The 21,356-nt window shown below is 54.1% G+C and overlaps 1 protein-coding gene across 5 annotated transcripts in view; it reads left to right on the forward strand.

Annotated features, from left to right (window-relative positions):
- Positions 1 to 21,356, forward strand: part of CABIN1 (calcineurin binding protein 1) — a 99,968-nt gene that overhangs the window by 32,632 nt on the left and 45,980 nt on the right. For all 5 annotated transcript variants that reach the window (XM_064168865.1, XM_064168862.1, XM_064168864.1 and 2 more), the window contains exons 27-29: positions 848 to 1,030; positions 2,353 to 2,678; positions 11,066 to 11,179. In XM_064168865.1, the coding sequence (XP_064024935.1) occupies positions 848 to 1,030; positions 2,353 to 2,678; positions 11,066 to 11,179 (623 nt within the window). The remainder of the gene's footprint in view (positions 1 to 847; positions 1,031 to 2,352; positions 2,679 to 11,065; positions 11,180 to 21,356) is intronic.

Here is a 21,356-nt window from a genome sequence, read left to right on the forward strand (position 1 = left end):
CTGCATGTTCTGAGCTGTGGGTTTTAGCCCCCACAGTGCAGTCCCAACTCCAGACAACTTTTCCTGTGCTGGAACAGCCACCAGCAGGTTAACATCTTAGCTGTAAGTGCAATGCAGCCAGCAGCCACTACTGCACTCTGTCAAGGCACACTCATTGCTGCTTCTGTCCGCTGCCTTGAATCCGAGAGTCCTCCTGTCTGCCTTAGACCTGGCTCTTGGCTGGCTTTGTTTGCTTGCCATGTCAAATCACCTTTCAGAACTCTGCTTAACAGCATCTCACAGCTGCAGGATAGATAGCATCACGGATCACTCCTGTAAGGCTCTGCCCTCTGATGCTGCTGATTTTTCTGTCCTTTAGGAGGTGATTTTCCCAGGATTGGTGTTTGTGTTTTGCTCTTGTCAGCTGAGCTCTGTTTGTGTCAGACTCAGAATTGTACTGGGTGCTTTTCGAGGCCCAGAAAATGTGGAAGATGTCACAGGACCATAGCAGGTGAAATGCTGTGTCCTCAGCCTAACTGCTCTGGAAAGCTGAGCACCATTACTTGGAGATCAAATCCCAGGATTCTATTCTAGGAGGAAGCTTGGTGGGGCAGGGAGCTCTGTGTTGTGTGTTCTCAGTCAAGAAAAAGGGTGGTGGTGGGTGGTCATCTTAGCACAAAGAAGCGAGGTGAAGCTGATAACCTGGAGCAGACAACTTAAAAGCACATCAGCCTCTTAGACCAGAGGGTCAGTGCTGGGTGAGGGTCCTGTGCTGCAGTGGGGTGAGCTTTGCCGTGCGGCTGTTGCCCAGGGGCAGGGAGCAGGCTGGCAGGAGGAGTGGTGCATTCCTGCTTTGTCTCTTTTGCAGAGAGGAGCCAGGACAGCACTGCGGCGGTGTTGTCTGACTCCAGCTCCACACAGGACATGTTTAACGAGCCTGCCAGTTCTCAAGACAGCCTCAGGAAGACTTACACAGAGAAGAGGATTTCTACTACCTGTGCCGATACCCTGCTGGCCGGCAAAGAGACCCTGGGATCTGCAGAGGAAAAGAGTATGCTCCCGAGATAATGGCAGCTGGGCTCTCCTCCTCAAAACGGTTCTTGGGGCATGCAGAGGCACTGAAATGTGCTGCTCTTTGAGGTTTTAACTGGGCACTGCTGCTGGGCCTGTGTGTGTAGGCTGGAGTTGGAGCTGTGCTTTGCTTCTGTGGCCAGCAGCCCAGCGTGCACTACCTGTTAAACCTCCCAGAGAAGAGAACAATGATAAGCTGCTGCCTGTGCAGGCTCTTTGCCTGCCTTGCTTTCTTTTTGGTGAATATTTACTCTTTCTCCAGTGTTTCAGATCTTGAAAGAATTGAAGGATTCACTGTTTGAAGAGGATCCCAAACAAAGCATCTTTTCTTGTCCCCAGGCAGAGATGCCCTCTTGGTGGTCAGTACCTAGAGGAGCACAAATGGTAGAATTGGATGATTCATTGCCTTGGATACTCCATTTCAGTGGAGAAGTGGAACTGCTCCAGCAGATTTTTCCATATACAATAGTGTTCAGGATTCCACTGGAAATGTTGATTCCAAATCCATTAGCAGGAATTTTCCTTTGTCTGATGTTTGTGCAGTTGGATGTGGCAGTAGATGGAGAGGCTCAGCTTCAGCAGGGAAAGACAAACAAGAGCAGTGTATACATTTTGCCACCCTTCTGGGCTGTGGCCCTTTGTGGGGTGTTACATCTTCTTTCCAGCTCACCCTGGGCTTTAGCCTGCTCTGATTTCATGGAGCTAGAAAGCAGGGAGGGTGGGCAGAGCTGATTCCCCTCACTCTCCTACCATGGACAGCTGTTTAGTGGTCACTTTGTGTTTGCAGGCTTGGGTTCATATATCCATGGAATGGTTTAGGTTGGAAGGGGCCTTAAAGGTCATCCAGTTCCAAACTCCTCTGCCATGAGCAGGGACACCTCTCACTAGCCCAGGTTGCTCAAGGCCTCATCCGACTTGGCCTTGAGCAGGGAGGAGGCATCCACAGCCTCCCTGGGCAGCCCATTCCAGAGTCTCACCACCCTTGTACTGAAGGACTTCTTCCTAAGCTCCAGTCTAATCCTGCTCTCCCTCAGCTTCCAGCCTGAATTGGTATGGTTGCTCAGGGAGAAGCTGCAGTGAGGGCAGTGCAGAGATCAGAGCTTGGCTCTGTCTGTCCGTGAGCTGAAGAGTAGCTGAACGTCTGGAGCAGTGATGGTTTTGTCAGGGTCCACTCCCCAGTTCAGTCTGTGCTTTCAGGAAGAGAAGGGCTACCACCTGGTTGAGTTAACTTTTGTCCTTTGGTGGATTTCATTGGCATTTTGTAGCTGTCATTGTCTCTTCTGCCTCCTTTCGCTGTTGCAGTTGCAGGGAAGTCGGAAGAGCTGCTGGAGGGCTCAGAACCCTACCCCCCTGCTGAGAAAATTCTGGTGGAGCCTCAGTCTGCTGCTGGCAATGCCATCAAAACTGCAGCCCTTCCACCCTCCCAGTGGGACTGCAGAAGGAAAACTGAAGCTTGTGGAGATGCTTCTGAATTCCCTCACGGCCTCCCAGCAGACCTGGAGGAGCAGCGCAAGTTCCTGACGGAGCAGTGCATTGCCTCCTTCTGCCTCTGCCTCAGCCGCTTCCCCCAGCACTACAAGAGCCTCTACAGGCTGGCTTACCTCTACACCTACAGCAGGACACACAAGGTGAGCACAGCACGGGGCCAGCTGCCCAGCTGCCCTTCATCTGCTGCCAGCTCGACTGATTTGGGAGCCCTGGCAAAGTACAGCAGGGCAAGAGCCATGGAATGGCTCAGGTTGGAAGGGAGCTCAGAGTGCATCTCCTCCAGCCCCCTCCAGTGGCAGGGACACCTCCCAGCTAGACTCAGCTGCCCAAGGCCTCATCCAGCCTGGCCTTCAACACCTCCAGGCAGGAGGCAGCCGCAGCCTCCCTGGGCAGCCTGTGCCAGTCTCACCACCCTCAGACTGAAGAACTTCTTCCTCAGCTCCAAACCATTCCCCCTTGGCCTGTCTCTAGACAGCCTCAGGAAGAGTCCCTCTGCAGCCTTCCTGCAGGATCCCTTCAGGGCAGGGAATGGACACCAATCACCCTCCCTGCCTGCCGGCAGCAAACACCTGGGCAGCGCTGCTGAGCCGAGCAGCAGCTCTTAGCAATGCACGTGGCTGCAGGGCCAGGAGCCAGAGAAATGGGAGCACTGCTGCAAAGAGCTTGTTTTGCAAACATTCCTCTGCTGTTTGTGCCTGACAGTTGTTGGCTTTCCATGGAGCTGATGGCTAACAGGAGCTGGAGATTCCTGCAATCTGTCCTTGCTGATACTGACGACTGCTTTGTAGCAGCAGTCAGCAGAGCAGGCTGCCTGGCTGCAGTGTGCTGCCTCAGCTGGCCTGGCCTGGCCTGAGCAGCAGCTTGCACAGTGTTTGGGTTTTTTTACCTTGATGAAACCTTCTCCTTTGCTTTTTGTACCTCTCTTCCTAGAGCAATACAGTGGTTTGTAGTGTTTCCCTGGGTGACAGGCATGCATCTGATCTGCTGGAGGGCAGGAGGCCACTGCAGAGAGATCTGCACGGCTTAAGTCCATGGGCTGAGGTCAAGAGAATGAGGTTTAACAAGACCAAGGGCCAAGTCCTGCACTTTGGTCACAACAACCCTCAGCAACACTCTGGGCCTGGGGAAACAGGATCTGGGGGTGCTGGTGGGCACCCAGCTGAGCATGGCAAGGGGCAGTGGGTGGAAGCTGAGGCAGAGGAGGTTCCATGTGAACCTGAGGAAGAATGTCTTTTCCCTGTGAGGGTGGCAGAGCACTGGGACAGGCTGCACAGGGAGGTGGTGGAGTCTCCCTCTCTGGAGAGAGACAACCTGGATGTGTTCCTGTGTGATCTGCTCTGGGTGATCCTGCTCTGGCAGGGGGCTGCACCAGATGGTCTCTCCAGCTCCCCTCCAGTCTCTGGCACTCTGAGTCTGTGAGCCAGTCTGTGCCCAGGTAGCCAAGAAGACCACCAGCATCCTGGCCTGGATCAGCAATAGTGTGGCCAGTAGGAGCAGGGCAGTGATGGTGCCCCCACTCTGGGCACTGGGGAGGCCACAGCTTGAGCACTGGGTTCAGTTCTGGGCATCACAGCATGGGAAAGACACTGAGGGGCTGGGGGGTGTCCAGAGAAGAGCAGTGAGGCTGGGAAGGGGTCTGGAGGGCATCGTATGGAGAGCAGCTGAGGGAGATGGGGGTGTTCAGTCTGGAGAAGAAGAGGCTAGGGGGAGGCCTCATTGCTCTCTACAGCTCCCTGAAAGAAGGCTGGAGTGAGGCTGGGATTGGTCTCTTCCCCCAAGTAAGCAGCAGCAGGATGAGAGAAGGGGACTGAAGCTGTGCCAGGGGAGGGTTAGGCTGTAGATGAGGAAAATTTTCTTTCCTGAGGCAGTGGCAAGAGGCTGGCACAGGCTGCCCAGGGAGGTGGTGCAGGTACCAACCCTGGAGGTGCTCAAGAAGCTGCAGCTGTGGTGCCTCAGGTCTTACTTGGTGGTGATGGTGGCTGAGTTGCAGTAGGACTTAAAGGTCAGCCTCAGTGATTCCATGATTCTGTTGTTGGCTACATCTGTGTCCTCCTGGGAGTCAGAGAAACAGAGTTCTGCCTCTGAGCCTAGGAGCTACGAGGTTGCCTTCAGCTGGCACTGCTGCCTCTCCCTGGCCTGTTGTCATTGCTTCTCTGCTTCACAAGCAGCTCCTGAGTGCTGCAGAAGTCTGCCCACTGCTAGCTGCAGACCACACACTGCTGAGGGGGTGTCAGTGGCTGTCTTGGATGACTCATGCAGGTTCCCTTCTCAAGCAGTGCCAAATGCCCACGTTTTGCTGGCACACCAATAGGCCTTCAGTGGGAGTCAGACTCCTGAGCAAACCAACCCCACAGCATCCATCTCAGCCCTGAGGAGCAGGCCCTGGGGGTCTGGGCTGATGAAAAGCTCAACAGGAGCCTGCAGTGTGAGTGCAGCCCAGACACAACCCTGTGCTGGGCTGCAGCCAGAGCAGTGTGGGCACAGGGCAAGGGAGGGGATTCTGCCCCTTGGCTCTGCTCTCCTCACACCCCACCTGCAGTCCTGGGTGCAGCTCTGCAGCCCCCAGCACAAGCAGCACATGGAAGTGTTGGAGCCAGTCCAGAGGAGGCCACAAAGGTGCTGAGAGGGCTGCAGCAGCTCTGCTCTGAGCACAGGCTGAGAGAGTTGGGGCTGTGCAGGCTGGAGAGGAGAAGGCTTCCAGGAGACCTTGGAATGGCCTTGCAGGATCTGCAGGGGGCTCCAGGAGGGCTGGGGAGGGACTACTGACAAGGTCTGGGAATGCCAGGAGGAGGAGGAATGGGTTTGAAGTGGCAGAGGGGAGACTGAACCTGGATGTTAGGAAAGGGTTCTTTGCAGTGAGGGTGGTGAGACACTGGCACAGGTTGCCCAGGGAGGTTGTGGAGCACAGAATCACCCAATGTGATCACCCAATACCTGGAGGTGTTCAGGACCAGGCTGGATGAGGCCTTGAGTGACCTGTTCTAGTGAGAGGTGTCCCTGCCTATGGCAGGGGTTGGAACTAGCTGAGCTTTGAGCTCCCTTCCAACCTAACCCATTCTGTGCTCTTCAGCAGGGTCTGGAGTAGGAAATGTGCTCAGCTGGATTGAGGAGAAGGCTTTGTTAAAATAAAAGGAGCTAAATACCACCAGGTTGAGTTGCTGTGGGGGCAGAGTGGATTATTGTCAATTTTAGAAAGCTGCAATGGATTTTATTTCATTTTAAATGCATAGAAGCATCTTGGAAGATGCAGCATTTCTCTGGCAGTGCCAGGAATTTGTATGAAGAATTTAGCCTGGTGGCCAAAATTCGTGGTTGGCTGGGAAAGGAGAGGCTTGGCAGGCTCCCAGAGCACACAGAAAAACAAGTTTTCCATGTGCAATCTGTTTTCTCCCAGTTTTCACAGTGTTGTGGGGTTTGCTGTTGCAAGAGCAGTAAAAATAGTTGCTGGGTGCTTTTTATAACATCCTGTGCAAAAGCTCTCAACGTTTTCCTTGGCTGTGGAGGCGGGGTTGGGTTTTTTCCCCTCTGCAAACCTCCTGCTTGCCCTTTGGAGGTGCTTTCTCCTTGGTTTGTGCTGTTAGCAGAGCAGATTGGTACCTGGCTGCTTGTTCTTGGAATACTGATTCAGGAATCGTATCCAGGAATACTCAGGAATGTTTCTTGGAATGTTTGTTTATGCAGGAACCTTAAGATAATAGAATCCTTGAATGGCTCAGGCTGGAAGGAACCTGAGACATGAGGCAGGGACACCTCTCAGCTGGACTCAGCTGCTCAAGGCCTCATCCAGCCTGGCTTGCAACACCCCCAGGCAGGAGGCAGCCACAGCCTCCCTGGGCAGCCTGTGCCAGGCTCTCACCACCCTCACACTGAAGAACTTCATTCTCAGCTCCACTCTAACCCTGCTCTGCCTCAGCTCCAAACCATTCCCCCTTGGCCTGTCTCTGACACCCTCAGCACAAGTGCCCCTGCAGCCTTCCTGCAGGATCCCTTCAGGCACTGGCAGCAGCTCTGAGGTCCCCTCAGAGCCTTCTCCAGGCTGCACACTCCCAGCTCCCTCAGCCTGTGCTCACAGCAGAGCTGCTCCTGCCCTGCCATCATCTTTGTGGCCTCCTCTGGACTCTCCAGCAGCTCTGTGTGCTTCTGCTGGGGACAGCAGAGCTGGAGGCAGGATTAGAGGTGAGGTCTGAGCAGAGCCAAGGGGCACAATCCTCTCTCCTGCCCTGCTGCCCACACAGCTCTGGCTGCAGCCAGCACAGAGCTGCCTGCTGGGCTGCAGGAGGGCACTGCTGGGCTGCTGGGAAGCTGCTCAGCACCCAACAGCTCCAAGTCTTCAGGGCTGCCCTGAACCCACTCTGCACTCAGCGTGGATTTGTGCCTGGGACTGACCTGACCCAGGTGCAAGATGACTTTTCAGAGGTTGTCTCAGTGACAGTTTGGGCAGCAGTTTTGGTTTCCCATTCCCTTTGACTCTGTTGTGAAGTGAAATCTTCATCCTTTGTGATTTTTACCTCCAAAATGAGCATTGGCAGTTGGGAAGGAGCAGACATGGTAGGTTTAGGCTGGACACCAGGAGGAAGTTCTTCACAATGAGAGTGGTGAAGTCCTGGGGCAGGTTGCCCAGGGATGTCCCTGATTCCAGCTGCCTGCAGAGAGAGGCTGTGGCAGTGCCTGCAGGCAGAGCTCTGGCACCGTGGGGTGGAGGGCATTCATCTTGGGTGAGTCAGCTTTCCACTTGGGTGACTGTAAGAGATTTTTCCTCTTCCACTCTAACAATGCTGGTAAACTTCTTTTCTGCAAGTTACTGCACTTTGTCACTCATCTTCTCTTTGAGGCTTGGGATGATGAAGCTGTGGGAGGCAACAGCTGAACTGGAAAGAGTCCTCCATAATTGCCCTGAGTCAGCCAGCCAAATGCAGCAGCTCAGCCTGGCAAGCTCCCTGCCAGGAAGGATAAATCCTTTTTGCTGTGTCCTGCATCCCTTCACCCACTCCTAGTAACTTCATCAGCTGAAAACTAAGCAGAGCAGGCTCTGGGAGATCTAATGAGCTGAGAGCTGCTCAGGCATGCTTCCTGGGAGCAACTGATGCTGCTGCTCTGAGAAGGGTGCTGGGAAATGCCCAACTACATCTTTTGCTCCTATTAGTTGTGACTGGGGGAGGTTGCTGTGCAGTTGCCCCGTTTGGCTGAGTGATCTCTTTTCCTCCTCACTAGGTCACTGTCCTCATCCTGCTCAGTAAAAGACCCTGGATTAGAGGGACCAAAGAGGTGCCAGTGAGTGGGCAGGGTGGTGTGCCCAGCAGGTCAGCAGAGCAGGGCACTACCCTTCGTGATCTCTTCACACTTTGATCATCAAACTTAGCTTCGGGAGCGCATCCAGAGCTTGAATTGGTGTGGCCTGCCCTAGGCGATGCTGCTGTGGCAGGGGGGTTGGGCTGCTGGGTTCTAGAGGCCCCTTCCAGCCCCTGCCATTCTGTGGTTCTGTGGCTGTGTTTGCTGTGCATTCCATAGTTGAGGGTTTTGTCTTCCCTTCATTTTCATGTGGTAGTTTTAACTGCAGGATTCAGGCAGATGTTTCACTTGGAATTTACTTACATTTCTGATGGCTGTGATTGGCATAACAGAAACCAGTTCTGTGCCTGGATGTTAGGATAGGCTTCATTTGCTGGGCTCTGAATTCATTCAGAGCAGGATGACTCTCACAGAGGAGCAGATTTTTGTAGGTTCTCTCCTGTGTTGTGTTTTCCCCTGCCTGTGTTGCAGAGTATTTTGCAGGCTTAGGTTAACAGGATTACAGGAATGCCTATTACACAGCAAGCAGCAGAGCAAGAAGTGAGCGTACAGCTCCAGCTGCATCCTTTATGTTCTGCCCTGGCCATTAGCTGTGACACACAGTCAGAGTGCCAGGGGTTGGAAGGGACCTCCAAAGGTCACCCAGTCCAAGCCCTCTGCCAGAGCAGCAGCACCCAGGGCAGGGCACACAGGAACACAGCCAGGTGGGTTTGGAAGGTCTCCAGAGAAGGAGACTCCACAGCCTCTCTGGACAGCCTGCTCCAGGCTCCAGCAACCTCACGGTGACAGAGTTTTGCCTTCTGTTCCTGAGGAGCCTCCTCTGCCCCAGCCTGCCCTCAGTGCCCCTTGTGCTGTCACTGACATCCCTGGGCAGAGCCTGGCTGTGTCCTCCCCACACTGCCCTGCACATCTTTAGCACAGCACTGAGGGCAGCCCTCAGGCTCCTCTGCTCCCAGCCCCAGCTCCCTCAGTCTGCCCTCACAGGAGATGTTCTCCTGCCTGCTGCAGCTTCGTGGCTCTGTGCTAGACTCTCTCATGCAGTTCCCTGAGGTCTTCCTTTAAGTGAGGGGCCCAGAACTGGGCACAGTATTCCAGATGTGGCCTCAGCAGGGCAGAGCAGTGATAACAGCGAAATTTCCTGGTTTCTCTGAGTAGCCCAAAAGTTCCTTGGGGTGCTTGTGAGGGTCCCTGGCTTTGTCCTCTCCCACAAGAAGGCAGCCAGAGCCCTTGGCTGTCTTACGCTATAGTCATGAAGGTCCTGCATAAAATATGTACCAGCTCAGTGACTGAAGGATCTTTGTCATCTGGAAACATCTGTTCAGTCTTCCCAGTGTTCAGCTCTCTTGCACTTGAATCTGTAATCAGCACTTTGCTAGAGGGGATGCTCCAGTTCTGCTGAGAGATTTCTGCTTGATTACTGTCGTCAGGACAGAAGCTCTGATGATTGAGCAGGGCTTCTGCTCTTTCACCAGAGTCTTGTAGAGAGAATGATGTGGAAGGCAGGAGAGGAGCTTTGCCAGTGACTTCTCCCCCCAAAAAATGCAAGAAAGTAGTATTTCAATGGCAACTGGAATGTACCTGTTGGATGGGCAGGGCTGGCTCAGCTTGGTGACTGACCATAGAGCCCACAGAACACCGAGCAGAACTCGGCATTCTCCTTGTCTCTAGCAGCCAAACCCCCTCCCCTTCCTCTCCTCTGCTCTGCAGTGAAGTTGTCTCTACAGGAGCCAGCCTGACACTGCCTCAGCTGCAGCTTCCCCACACTGAGATGACAAATGAAGTAAAGCAAAGCTTCCATCAGTGAGCCCTTACAGTTCCTAATTGTCCCATCTGTTAGTGGTGCTGTGCCTGGAGCAGGCAGCTGGCCCTGCTTCTACACAGCAGAGGCTCCTGCGCTCCCCTCTCAGAGGGGCAGTGCCTCCACGCGTTTGTGCTCGGTGTCCTGCCTGATACCTTCTGCTTAACTCCCTGAGCACAGACAGCCACATCTCATGGCAGGCATGGAATTTTCCAGAGAGGTTTAGTGAACTCACAGGGAGCAGTGTCTGGGTAGGGGTGAAAGGCCTGAGTTCAGCACCCCACTAAAAGAAAGCTTCAGTGAAGCCCAGGGGTTGCCTCATCTGTTAGGGCTGCCTCTCAGCAGGTGTTTGCAGGTAGTTACCCTAGGGAAGAGCTGAGGGATGGCTTCCAGTGTGTGAAACTGGAGGAGCTGGAGGACAGGAAGGGCAGGGTGGGTATTGAAGGGCTGATGTGTGGAGAAAAGCTCCAAGGGTCCCCTTGAGAGAGTTCCACTGTTGCTGAGAAAGGTGATGTGTTTGTACAGCCTTTATTTCATACTGAGCATTAAAATGCCACTTGTAACAGGTGAAGGTGCTGGGGATGTACCCAGAGCTCAGGTTCCTGTAGGTGACAGGAGATGAGAAGTGGATTGGATGAAATGAAGACAGAGTGGGAAAAGAAAAAGATGGCAAAACTTGATGAGCTGGGGCTGGATGCAGCATCTGCAGGGGCCTGCCCAGGCTGCTGGGGCTGGCTGCTGCTGGGAGGTGCAAGCTGGCTTCTGTCTCCTGGGGGATGCCTTCTCCACATCACATTCCTCTAGAAATACTGTTGGGACAGCAGCTCCATGGAAGGTCACAGGATCAGAGCATGTCAGGGGTTGAAAAGGACCCAAAGAGATCACAGAGTCAAACCCCCCCTGCCAGAGCAGGACCACACAATCTAGCTCAGTGCACACAGGAACACATCCAGACAGGCCTGGGAAGGCTCCACAGAAGGAGACTCCACAGCCTCTCTGGGCAGCCTGTGCCAGGGCTCTGGGACCCTGCCAGGCAAGAAGTTCCCCCTTGTGCTGAGCTGGAACCTCCTGTGCTGCAGCTTCCATCCATTGCTGCTTGTCCTAGCCCAGGGAGCAGTGAGCAGAGCCTGTCCCCCCTATTCTGACTTCCAGACAGTTACAGACATGGATTAAATCCCCTCTCAGCCTTCTCTTCTCCAGACTCAGCAGCCTCAGGGCCCTCAGCCTCTCCTCAATCCCCTTGGACTCTCTCCAGCAGATCCCTGCCCCTCTTCAACTGGGGAGCCCAGAACTGAAGGCAGCACTCAAGATGGGGTCTCAGCAGGGCAGAGCAGAGGCAGAGCAGAGAGGTGGCAGTGCAGGGTGCTAAAAGCAGGCAGGCATTGGGTGCCCGCAGCTGTGCCCTGCCTGCCGCAGCTGACCTGTGCCTTGTGTCCGCAGAACCTGCAGTGGGCGCGGGACGTGCTGCTGGGCAGCGGCGTGCCCTGGCAGCAGCTCAAGCACATGCCTGCACAGGGCCTCTTCTGCGAGAGGAACAAGACCAACTTCTTCAACGTAAGTGCCCGCACAGCCTGCTCTCAGCCTGCCTTCTGGCGCTGGCTCTGAGCGCGGAGCTCGGGGAGGGCTGGTGGCGAGGAATCCGCGCAGGCACAGGGACCGCGCCAGGGGTGGCCAGAGGAGAGGCAGAGCAGTGTCAGAGGGACGTTTGCTCCTCCTTTGGAGGGAATCCCTCCAGCAGGGTTATTCCTGGTGAGCTTGGAAACACAGGCAGAGAAGCAGCAGCGTCTCTGAGTCGTGCCTCGCTTACCAGAGGTCCCTCAGCAGAATGACAATGTCTAAGTTCCTCTGTGCAGGAGCAGCACTGTCATATAAACTGTCCCTGTGATGTCTTCTAGTCCAGGGGGGTGGCTGTGCCTCTCTGTGGCATGGGACACAGGACACTTCTGAGCCTGAGCTGAGCATTTATCTACCAAGGTCCTGGCTGTGATTGCAGCACTGCTCTTGTGTGCAGCACCTCAGGCTCTTCTGAAGTACAATCCAGGGCTTTGTGCCTTCTGCTCTTGTAGGGTTCTGTAGCTGCTTTGTGGCTTGCAGGGTGTGGTGAGAAGCTGGAGATGCTCGGGTTTATCTGTCTGGACTCTCTATCTGTTACATGGCTGCCTGTGATTGCAGTGACAGAATTGGATGTCTCTGCTTCCCCATCCAGTGCCTCTGTTCTGATATTTCAGTTGTGATATTTATTTCCATTCTGTATCTCCTAACACTTTCATTCTTGCTGGGTCTTGTGTTAATCAGCACCTCTGGAAACCTCTGGTAAGTAGAAGGTGAGTGCTTTTCTCTCATTATAATCCCTCAAATGGGCTGGACACCACAGAATCGCCAAATGCTAGGGGTTGGAAGGGACCTCCAAAGATTATCCAGGCCAAGCCCCCTTGCCAGAGTGGCATCACCCAGGACAGGTCACACAGGAACACATCCAGGTGGGTTTGGAAGGTCTCCAGAGAGGGAGACTCCACAACCATTCTGGGCAGCCTGCTCCAGGGTTCTGGCACCCTGAGGGTGAAAAGTTTTGCCTTCTGTTCCCCTGGAACCTCACAGTGGTTCAAAATTGTATCCTGGCTCAGTCTGGCAAACAAGCTTCTGTGTCATGTCTTTCTGGGTGAAACAGCCTCCACTAGAGCAGGTTGCTCAGAGCCTTGTCCAGCCTGACCCTGACTACCTCCAAGGATGAGTCCTCAGCTACCTCCCTGGGCAACCTGTTGCAGTGTTCCAGCAGAATTTGTTCCTCACTTCCAATCTAAATCTCCTCTTGTCTCCTTTCAAACCATTGTCTCTTGTCCTGTCCCTGCAGGCCTTTGCAAGTAATCCTTCTGCAGCCTTCTTGTAGCCCCTTTCAGCTGCTGGAAGGCTGCTCTCAGGTCTGCCTGAAGCCTGGTGTGTGAAAAGTATGTTCTCAGCTTAACTGGGGTCTGTCAGCAGACCAAGAGAAGGTTAGTCAGGAGAGAGCACTGCCTCCAGGCTTTGAAATGTCTGTTTGGAGACTCAGCTCCACTGTGTCTCAGCTATGGTGACCATCACCAGCCCAAGGAGTGCCTCAGACAGCAGAACAGCTCCTCTGCATATCAGCCTCAAAACAAGGCCACTGGCACATGAGGCAGTGCTAGCAGCCTGGCTTGTTCCCACAGGCATGGGAGTTAATCTGCCTGACACCAGCTACAGTTGCACTGTGAGTCTGGCATGATCCAGTCTTTTGGTGGGCTCATTTTTCTACCCAGTTGTATCTTCCAAATCCTCTTCAAGTCACACTCCACGTAGAGCAGGTGGCAGAGATCCAGTACAGCTGACACAGCCACAGCACAGTGACAAAATCCAGATCCCAGGGGGAGAGGGCTACAAGGGCCCCTGAAAAAAAGCTGTTCGTGCCAGCTGACATTCCAGGGTTGGACAAACTGAGATCTGGGAACAACTTGGAAAACAAATCCCACAGCTCCACATTGACCTTGTTTGGGTTAAAGCTCAACTGGTTTGTGGCCCTGCAGAGCTCCTGGGCAGGCTGTGGGTGGGCAAGTGTGTGGCACCCTCTGAGGTAATGCTCTGGGTGCAGCCTGCTGTGGCATCTCCTACATGTGGATGGTGGTGCAGGCCTCTGCCCAGCTCCTGTCCTCACCTGCAGATGGGTGATAAACAGAAGGCTCCACAGCAGTGAGCAGTCAATCTCCCCTCGATGTAAGAAGGATGTTGAGGTGCTGGAAGGTGTCCGGAGAAGGGCAGCAAGGGTGGGGAGGGGCCTGGAGCACAGCCCTGTGAGGAGAGGCTGAGGGAGCTGGGGGTGTGCAGCCTGCAGCAGAGGAGGCTCAGGGCAGAGCTCATTGCTGCCTGCAGCTGCCTGCAGGGAGGCTGTAGCCAGGTGGGGTTGGGCTCTGCTGCCAGGCAGCCAGCAACAGAACAAGGGGACACAGCCTCAAGCTGTGCCAGGGCAGGTTCAGGCTGAATGTTAGGCAGAGATTCTTCACAGGGAGGGAGTGACTGGCATTGGAATGGGCTGCCCAGGGAGGTTGTGGAGTCCCCATCCCTGAGAGGAGGCTGGATGAGGCACTTAGTGCCAGGGGTTGGCTAATTGGAAGGGGTAGATGATAGGTTGGATTTGATGATCTTCGAGGTCTTTTCCAGCCTGGTCAGTTCTGTCATTCTGTAATCTTGGACATTCAGTGACCACCTTTCAGATTTCCTGGGCTTGTTCCTGTCCTCCAGGGTCCTTTTCAGCAGAAGCACTTTGCCTGAAGTGTTTATCTGTTTCCATGGAATGCATCTGGCTTTGTTTTAGAGACATCTTTTGCCTTCATGGTACAGAAGAGTGAGATGAATGTCTGCGTGGCCTTCTGTGCAGATCTCTTTCTGCTGGTAGCATCAGTGGGGTTTATCTCTTGCCCAGGAGATTCAGGGTGGTTGAAGTTAGATCTGCCTCAATTTTACAAGTACAAACCAGAGTGAGCAGCAGGGAAAGCTGCAGCTCAAAGACAAGTGGAGACTGTGCCAGCCTGCTCCACCCATGCACTCTATAAATCATGCATACTCCTGGCAGAATTATTTAAGTGTTTATGACAGCCCTGTATGGAGAGAAGCAACCTGGGTGCAGCTGTCTGCTGTGAAAGTGCCCTGCAGAGCTGCTGCTCTGGCTCCGTGGGGCAGAGTTGGGCTCATTTGTTGGCTGTCGCTCAGCTGTGCCTGCAATCTCTGAATTCATTTTCTGACTCTTCAGAATGAGCCAGAAAGGGACATCCCCCCAGCCCTGCTTGCTTCTCCTCTGGCATATTGCAACAGTGTCAGGGTGCACCAGCTTCCCTCCTCCCAGCTCTCAGCAGACCAGAGTGTTTGCTGCACTGCTGTAGCTGTTTGCTGCCCAGGCAGAAGAGCATGACCCTGGCTTGGCTGGCACCGGAGGGCTCTGCACGGTCATGGCCCTGCTAGGCTGCAGCCATTGTGTGACTGGCGACTGCAGGTACAGTCCTGGAGTGGCTCAGGCTGCAAGGCAGCTCAGAGCTCATCTCCCATCTCCCCACCATGGGCAGGGACACCTCTCAGCTAGACTCAGCTGCTCAAGGCTTCATCCAACCTGGCCTTGAACAGGCAGGAGGCAGCCACAGCCTCCCTGTGCAGACTGTCCTCAGAGCTGAGCTGCTGCAGCCCTCTCAGCACCTTTGTGGCCTCCTCTGGACTGGCTCCAACACTTCCACGTCCTGCTTGTGCTGGGGGCTCCAGAACTGCCCCCAGGACTGCAGGTGGGGTCTGAGGAGAGCAGAGCCAAGGGGCAGAGTCCCCTCCCTTGCCCTGTGCCCACACTGCTCTTGCTGCAGCCCAGCACAGGGTTGTGTCTGGGCTGCACTCACACTGCAGGCTCCTGTTGAGCTTTTCCTCACCCCAGACCCCCCAGGTCCTGTTCCTCAGGGCTGCTCTCAGCCATTCCCCACCCAGCCTGGATATGTGCTTGGGATTGCACTCACCCAGGTGCAGGACCTTACACTTGGCCTTGTGTTCATGAGGTTGGCCTGGGCACACCTATCCAGCTCCCTCTGGATGGACCCCTGCCCTCTAGCAAGTCACTTGTGCCACACAGCTTGGTGCCACCTGCAAACCTGCTGAGGGTGCACTGATTCCTCTGACCTTCCTGCCTGCCCAGTCACACATTTCTCTCTAACCTGCCAGCCCTGCCAGCCTGTAGCTTTTCTCCTCTTCATCTCTGTGTGTCAACAGCTCGGGAAACTTTATTTTTCACTGTAGTTGTTGTAAAGAAGGCTGCAGGATGGTTTCTATGGTAACTAAATTAGAAATTAATTCAGCAAGAGAGAAAAAGAAAACTCCCCAAACACTGCTTTATATAGCAAGGCACTTTCCCCCCCCCTGTATTCAGTTTTTCTGCCACTATTAATAAAACAAAGTTAAAGTTTGAGCCCAGCTGATGGGGATTCATCAGGCTGTGGGTGGGTGGTGATGGGGAAAGCAGCTTTTTGCTGGTCGAGCTCAGGCTTCCAGCAACTTCTCCATATGGTTTCATGTGGCGTGTTTGTGTTTTCCTGGCACATCTTCCCTGGTGATAAAGATTTGTTGTCATGAAGATCTCGATGTCCATCTTTGGTAGCTGTTCCCTGCCTGTGGAAGCTGTGCATGCACACAATGCATTGTTGTGCAGGCGCTGCTCTGCAGGCTGGGAAGGGGAACTGTGCCGAAGCTCATCCCAGAACACCCCCAGTTTGCTTCTCCTCTGCTCTGTCCCTGGAGCTCTCCACTCTGTGGCCCAAGTAGGCAGGGTCCAGTTAAGGTAGCAGGAGGCAGAAGCTGCGAGGTAGCAGTGATTTCTCTTTGCCATTGCACGTGTGAGGTGGGACTGGGCACTGGGAAACCTCTGCTTTGCAGTGCTACAAGTTCTGGCCACTGAGCACTTGAAGAATAAAGTCTGAGCTTGGTGCTGCAAGCTCCCAGAGGTGGTGGTAAGCAGAGGATGCTCTCTCTGCTGCTCTCCCTGCGTAGCAGAGCCTTGCCCTGGCTGTGTTTCAGGCTGAGGAGGACATCTCTCCGTCTTACCAGAGGAAAGCTGATGCTGACAAGCAGAGTGAGGCTGCAGGGCTGACCCCAGCTGGGAGCTGTGTACAGCCAGAGCAGCAGAGGTGAACTGGAGCTGTAGGAAGAAAGGTTTGTGTGAGGTCCCCTGTTGAGGGGCAAAGGCAGCACGCTCAGCTGCCAGCTGCTGGGCACTTCTACCCAGCAAAGGCCATTCTGTGCCTCCATTGCTTTTATCCCTTCTCTTAGACATTGGTGCCACTGACATAAAGAGGGCACTGAGGGGTATTTGGGGTGTTCTTCTGACCTGATCCAGCCTTCCTTTGTCTCTCTGCCACTCCTGAAATGTACCCTGAGCATTCAGGCCTCCCATGGCTGTTGTTGCAGTGCAGCATTCTTTCCAGGTTTGGTGTCAGCTAAGGGAAGTGAAGCTGAACCCATTCTAGACATTTGTTCTGCCCCCTCTGAGCTGGCTGCTTAAAGCTGGCCTGGACAACCCAAATGCCAAGGCCAAGGGCAGCTCTCCAAGGCTGATTGTGACAACTTGACCAAAATCTGGTTTACTTTTTCCTACCATGTGCTGGAAAAGCCTAAACTGGAGACAACAGCAGCCTGAAACCACCTTGGCAGAACTTTACTGCTCTGCTTTCCTTCCTGTCCTTGGTGGATGACAGATCCGAGTTACTCTCCTGCTGCTCAGAGTTGGTGTGTGCAGCAACTTCTCAGTTGGCAAGGGTGCTTCCAGCTCCTAGGCATCTGCTGTGTGGAATATGAGGCTGCTGAGAAGCACAGTGCCATTTAAATCAGGCTGGGGAGGGGAGAAGGAACTGGAAGGAACTTACTGTACCTCCATGTGAGCTGAGACTCTCTCAGTGTGGTGAGAGTTTGAGTTAATCTGAGAGATTTCACAGAATCCTAGAATGGCTCAGGCTGGAAGGGACTCAGAGTTCAACTCCTCCAACCTCCCCACCATGGGCAGGGACACCTCCCAGCTACACTCAGCTGCCCAAAGCCTCATCCAGCCTGGCAGCCACAGCCTCCCTGAGCAGCCTGTGTCAGTCTTACTACCCTCAGACTAAAGAACTTCTTCCTCAGCTCCACTCTAACCCTGCTCTGCCTTAGCTCCAAACCATTCCCCCTTGGCCTGTCTCTAGACAGCCTCAGTAAAAGTCTCTCTGCAGCCTTCCTGCAGGATCCCTTCAGGCACTGGCAGCAGCTCTGAGGTCCCCCTGGAGCCTTCTCTTCTCCAGGCTGCACCCCCCCAGCTCCCTCAGCCTGTGCTGGAGCAGAGCTGCTCCAGCCCTGGCATCATCTTTGTGTTCTACCTCTGGACTCGCCCCAGCAGCTCTGTGCCCTCCTTTAGCCACCAGGACTGGAAGCAGGATTGGAGTTGAGGTCTGAGCAGAGCCAAGGGGCACAATCCTCTCTCCTGCCCTGCTGCCCACACTGCTTTGGCTGCAGCCAGCACACAGCTGCCTGCTGGGCTGCAGGAGGGCACTGCTGGCTGCTGGGGAGCTGCTCAGCACCCAACAGCTCCAAGTCTTCAGGGCTGCTCTGAACCCACTCTGCACCCAGCGTGGATTTGTGCCTGGGACTGACCTGACCCAGGTGTGGCTCCCTGCGCTTTGTCTCAGGCTGTGTTTGGTGTAGTGGTTACCTGTTAGCTTGGTCAGCACTGGTTGCAACTGTTTGCTAAAATGTTGGTCTTTGTAGTGCTGCTGACTCTGCCTGAAGTGAGGGTGAGAGGCTGCCAAGCTTAGGTAGGAAAGAAATGAAAGAGATCACAAGTGACAGCCCCGAAATCACAAGGGTTTAGGTACTGAATTTTGCCCCTCTTGCTGTGGAGTGTGTTGGATGCCATTTTCCTGCAACCACAAGGGAGCAGAGACAAGCAAGTGGATCACACTTGAAGCAAGTGATTGGGCTTAGGACCATTGACTAGGTGACCTGCATGAGCAGTGACTGACCTTCTGTCTGCTGCCATAAAGCCAAGTCCTCCTGATGCCGTAATGACAGCACATGTTAGCAGGCTGTTGGCTTTATGCTGCTTTCCTTTTGCTGCTGGGCCAGCTGGTTAGAGGCTGATCAAAGCCTCACCTCCTCTTAAAGCCAGAGATGTCTTCAGTCTTCTCAGCAGATGGCCAGATTTCAGCCCTGGGATCTCTCTGTGCAGGAAGTGAGCCCTAGCAGAGTGAGCTGTCTGCTCTGTGACAGTGCCATGCAGTGCCACCGGCTCTGCAGTGTTCAGCTCTTCAGGAGATCCCTCCCTGCTACAGCTTCCCTTCCCATGCCAAGAAGAGCAAAGCTGCCTGCTGAGATGGTCTGACAGCTGAGAGCAGTGCTCTCTGGAGCACTGTGCTGCAGAGGTGCTGCTGCTGTCAGCCCAGGCCGTGAGGGTCAGCCAGACCCTCTCCTCAAGGAGAGATAGCAGAGCCCTGGAGCTGTGCCTGAGCTGCTGCTCTGCCTGGCTGCTTCCTGCCTGACTTGGACATTTCATCACTTTTCCTGCATTGCTGGAAATTGTCCTTCTCGAGCTGCTCTTATCTGTGTGAGGACACCCTTGCTGCTGTGGTGAAAAGACACTCAGTGGAAAGCTGCTGAGGAGGAAATAAAAAGCCCTGCAGGAGCCTGTTGTGAGCCAGAGGATTGTCTAATGCTGTGCCTCAGTTTGGAAATGCAGTCAGCTGCTGCTCTCTTGGTACAGGAGAAGCTGAAGTTTGGAGGATTGAAAAGTGAAGCTAAATTGTTGTCTTCCTCTTCTGCCTTCCTTCTGTTCTTCCTTTGTGGTCTTTGTTCAATTTCTTCATTTCCCTTCGCTGTGTCTTCATGGAGCAACCCTTTCCTAGCACCACAGAAGGGCAGGGCTTGGAGGGGACCTCCAGAGCTCCCCCAGTCAACCCCTGTGCAGAACAGGACCACCAAAGTGCAGGTCACACAGGAACACATCCAGGTGGGATTTGAACGTCTCCAGGGAAGATTTCACAGCCTCTCTGGGCAGCCTGCAACTTGTGTCAGCTGCCTGCAGGCTCTCCCTGAAGTGACCCAAGAGAATTCACAGCTTCCAGCTGACTCCCAGGGGCTTCCCAGGAGTATTCACTGATCCCAGCTGCTCAGGACTTTCATTTTAACAAATGTTTACATTTTAGCTAAGCTGATTGCCTCAGATGCATAATGAGGAGAGGGCCTGCTCTGCTCTCAGACCAGAACTGGAAGTCCATTTTGCAGAAGGGAAGGTGGGGAAGAGAACTGGAGTCTGCTCTGGCTCCACTGAGCTCACTCACACTGATACCTGCTGGAAAGAGAGAGACAAGGAAGCTCTGGGGGAGTTCTCCATGCTGTAGTCACTGAAGCATGTTGGTTGCCATTGTGCTTCCTGTCTGGCACAGCAAATCCACTGATTCACAGAATGGTTCAGCTGGGAAGAGACCTTCAAGATCAGTCAGTTCTGGGCTCCCCCAGTTGAAGAGGGACAGAGATCTGCTGGAGAGTGTCCAAGGGAGGACTATGAGGATAATGAGGGGACTGCAGCACTGCCTGGTGAGGAGAGGCTGAGGGACCTGGGGATGCTGAGTCTAAAGAAGAGAAGACTGAGAGAGGATTTAATCAATGTCTATATCTGAGGGCTGGGGGTCAGGAGGGGGGGACAGGCTCTGCTCACTGCTCACTGCTCCCTGGGCTAGGACAAGCAGCAGTGGATGGAAGCTGCAGCACAGGAGGTTCCAGCTCAGCACAAGGGCAACTTCTTGCCTGGCAGGGTCCCAGAGCCCTGGCACAGGCTGCCCAGAGAGGTTGTGGAGTCTCCTTCTCTGGAACCTCTCCAGGCCTGTCTGGATGTGTTCCTGTGTGTCCTGCTAGACTGTGTGGTCCTGCTCTGGCAGGGGGTTGGACTCTGTGATCTCTTTGGGTCTCTTGCAGCCTCTAACATCCTGTGAGCCTGGGATCCAGTTCCAACCCCCTGTCACAGGCAGGGACACCTCTGACCAGCACAGGTTGCTCAAGGCCTCATCCAGCCTGGTCTTGAACACCTCCAGGGAGGGCACATCCACAGCCTCCCTGGGCAGCCTGTGCTACTGTCTCACCACCCTCACTGCCAAGAATTTCTTCCTACTCTCCAGCCTCAGCCTGCTCTCCTGCACTGATCTTCCTAACTTGCTAGCTGGAGGAATGCTTTCAGTAGGTACAGAGGGGGCTGCTCTCTCTTGCTTGCTTTTCTCTTGTGCTCACTCAGGCAGTGCTAGTGCCAGCTCTGCCATCAAGGGGTTAACTGTGCAAGTGAAACCTCCGTGGCGATTGAGCTAAGCCCAGCGCGCAGTGAAGGCTGAGAGCTGCCTATAAAAAGCTGGGTAACTTTCTCAACCTCTGCCCAGGATGTTGTTTACAGTCCTGCACTCCATCCTCTTGGAAAAACAGAACTCATCAGTGAAAAATGCCCTCTGCTCACAGCCTTCTCTGTCTCAGCATACCCACACCCTCCTCTGCCTAACTGCAGGCTTCCAAGGCCCAGCTTGTAAAAGATGCCAATAAATCTAACCCTCTGGAGACACAGGCATGGGGGCTTGAGCTGGGGCTTGTGCCAGTGGGTACTAAACAGCTCCTTTTTTCCACTCTCTTTCCCTAGGAAAAGGTTCTGCTGTTGAGCAGATGAGTTTCTAGCCCAAGGTGAGCTAGGCAGCAGCAGCTCTCCAAGAAGTGGAGAGTGGCTTTGGAGAAGAGGCTGTCATGGGGGCTGGAGATAGCAAGCAGTGAGGGAGGTGGATCTGGAAGGTTTCACAGCAGCAGTTTGACTCACACTCGTGGAGTTTGCACACTGGCTGCTCTGGGGAACAGCAAGTGCTGGCCACTTCACCAGGGCACTTGTCACTCTCTGGAAAGGAGTGGGTGAGTGGAAGTAATGAAGGCCCTAGTGGTGAGTGGCTTAGCTTGCTCCTCTGAACACTCAGGTCTATTCCTGTAACCCAGCAAGGGAAGTTCCTTTAAAGGCTTGAGTAAAAATGGCTTCTTCCCAGGAGCTTTTTGACCTTTGCTCAGTTAAGTTGCCTGCACTTCATCTCCACCAGTTTGCTTGCTGACCAGGAGGGCAATAAGCAGCTCCACACATTTGGCTTCCAGGAAATGGTTTCATTTTTCTCTAGGTTAGAGGAAGCAGAATCAGAGAGGACCACAGGCCTGGCACCTG

Source organism: Pogoniulus pusillus, chromosome 30 (genome assembly GCF_015220805.1).
Source record: "Pogoniulus pusillus isolate bPogPus1 chromosome 30, bPogPus1.pri, whole genome shotgun sequence".
NCBI classification, from domain to species: domain Eukaryota; kingdom Metazoa; phylum Chordata; class Aves; order Piciformes; family Lybiidae; genus Pogoniulus; species Pogoniulus pusillus.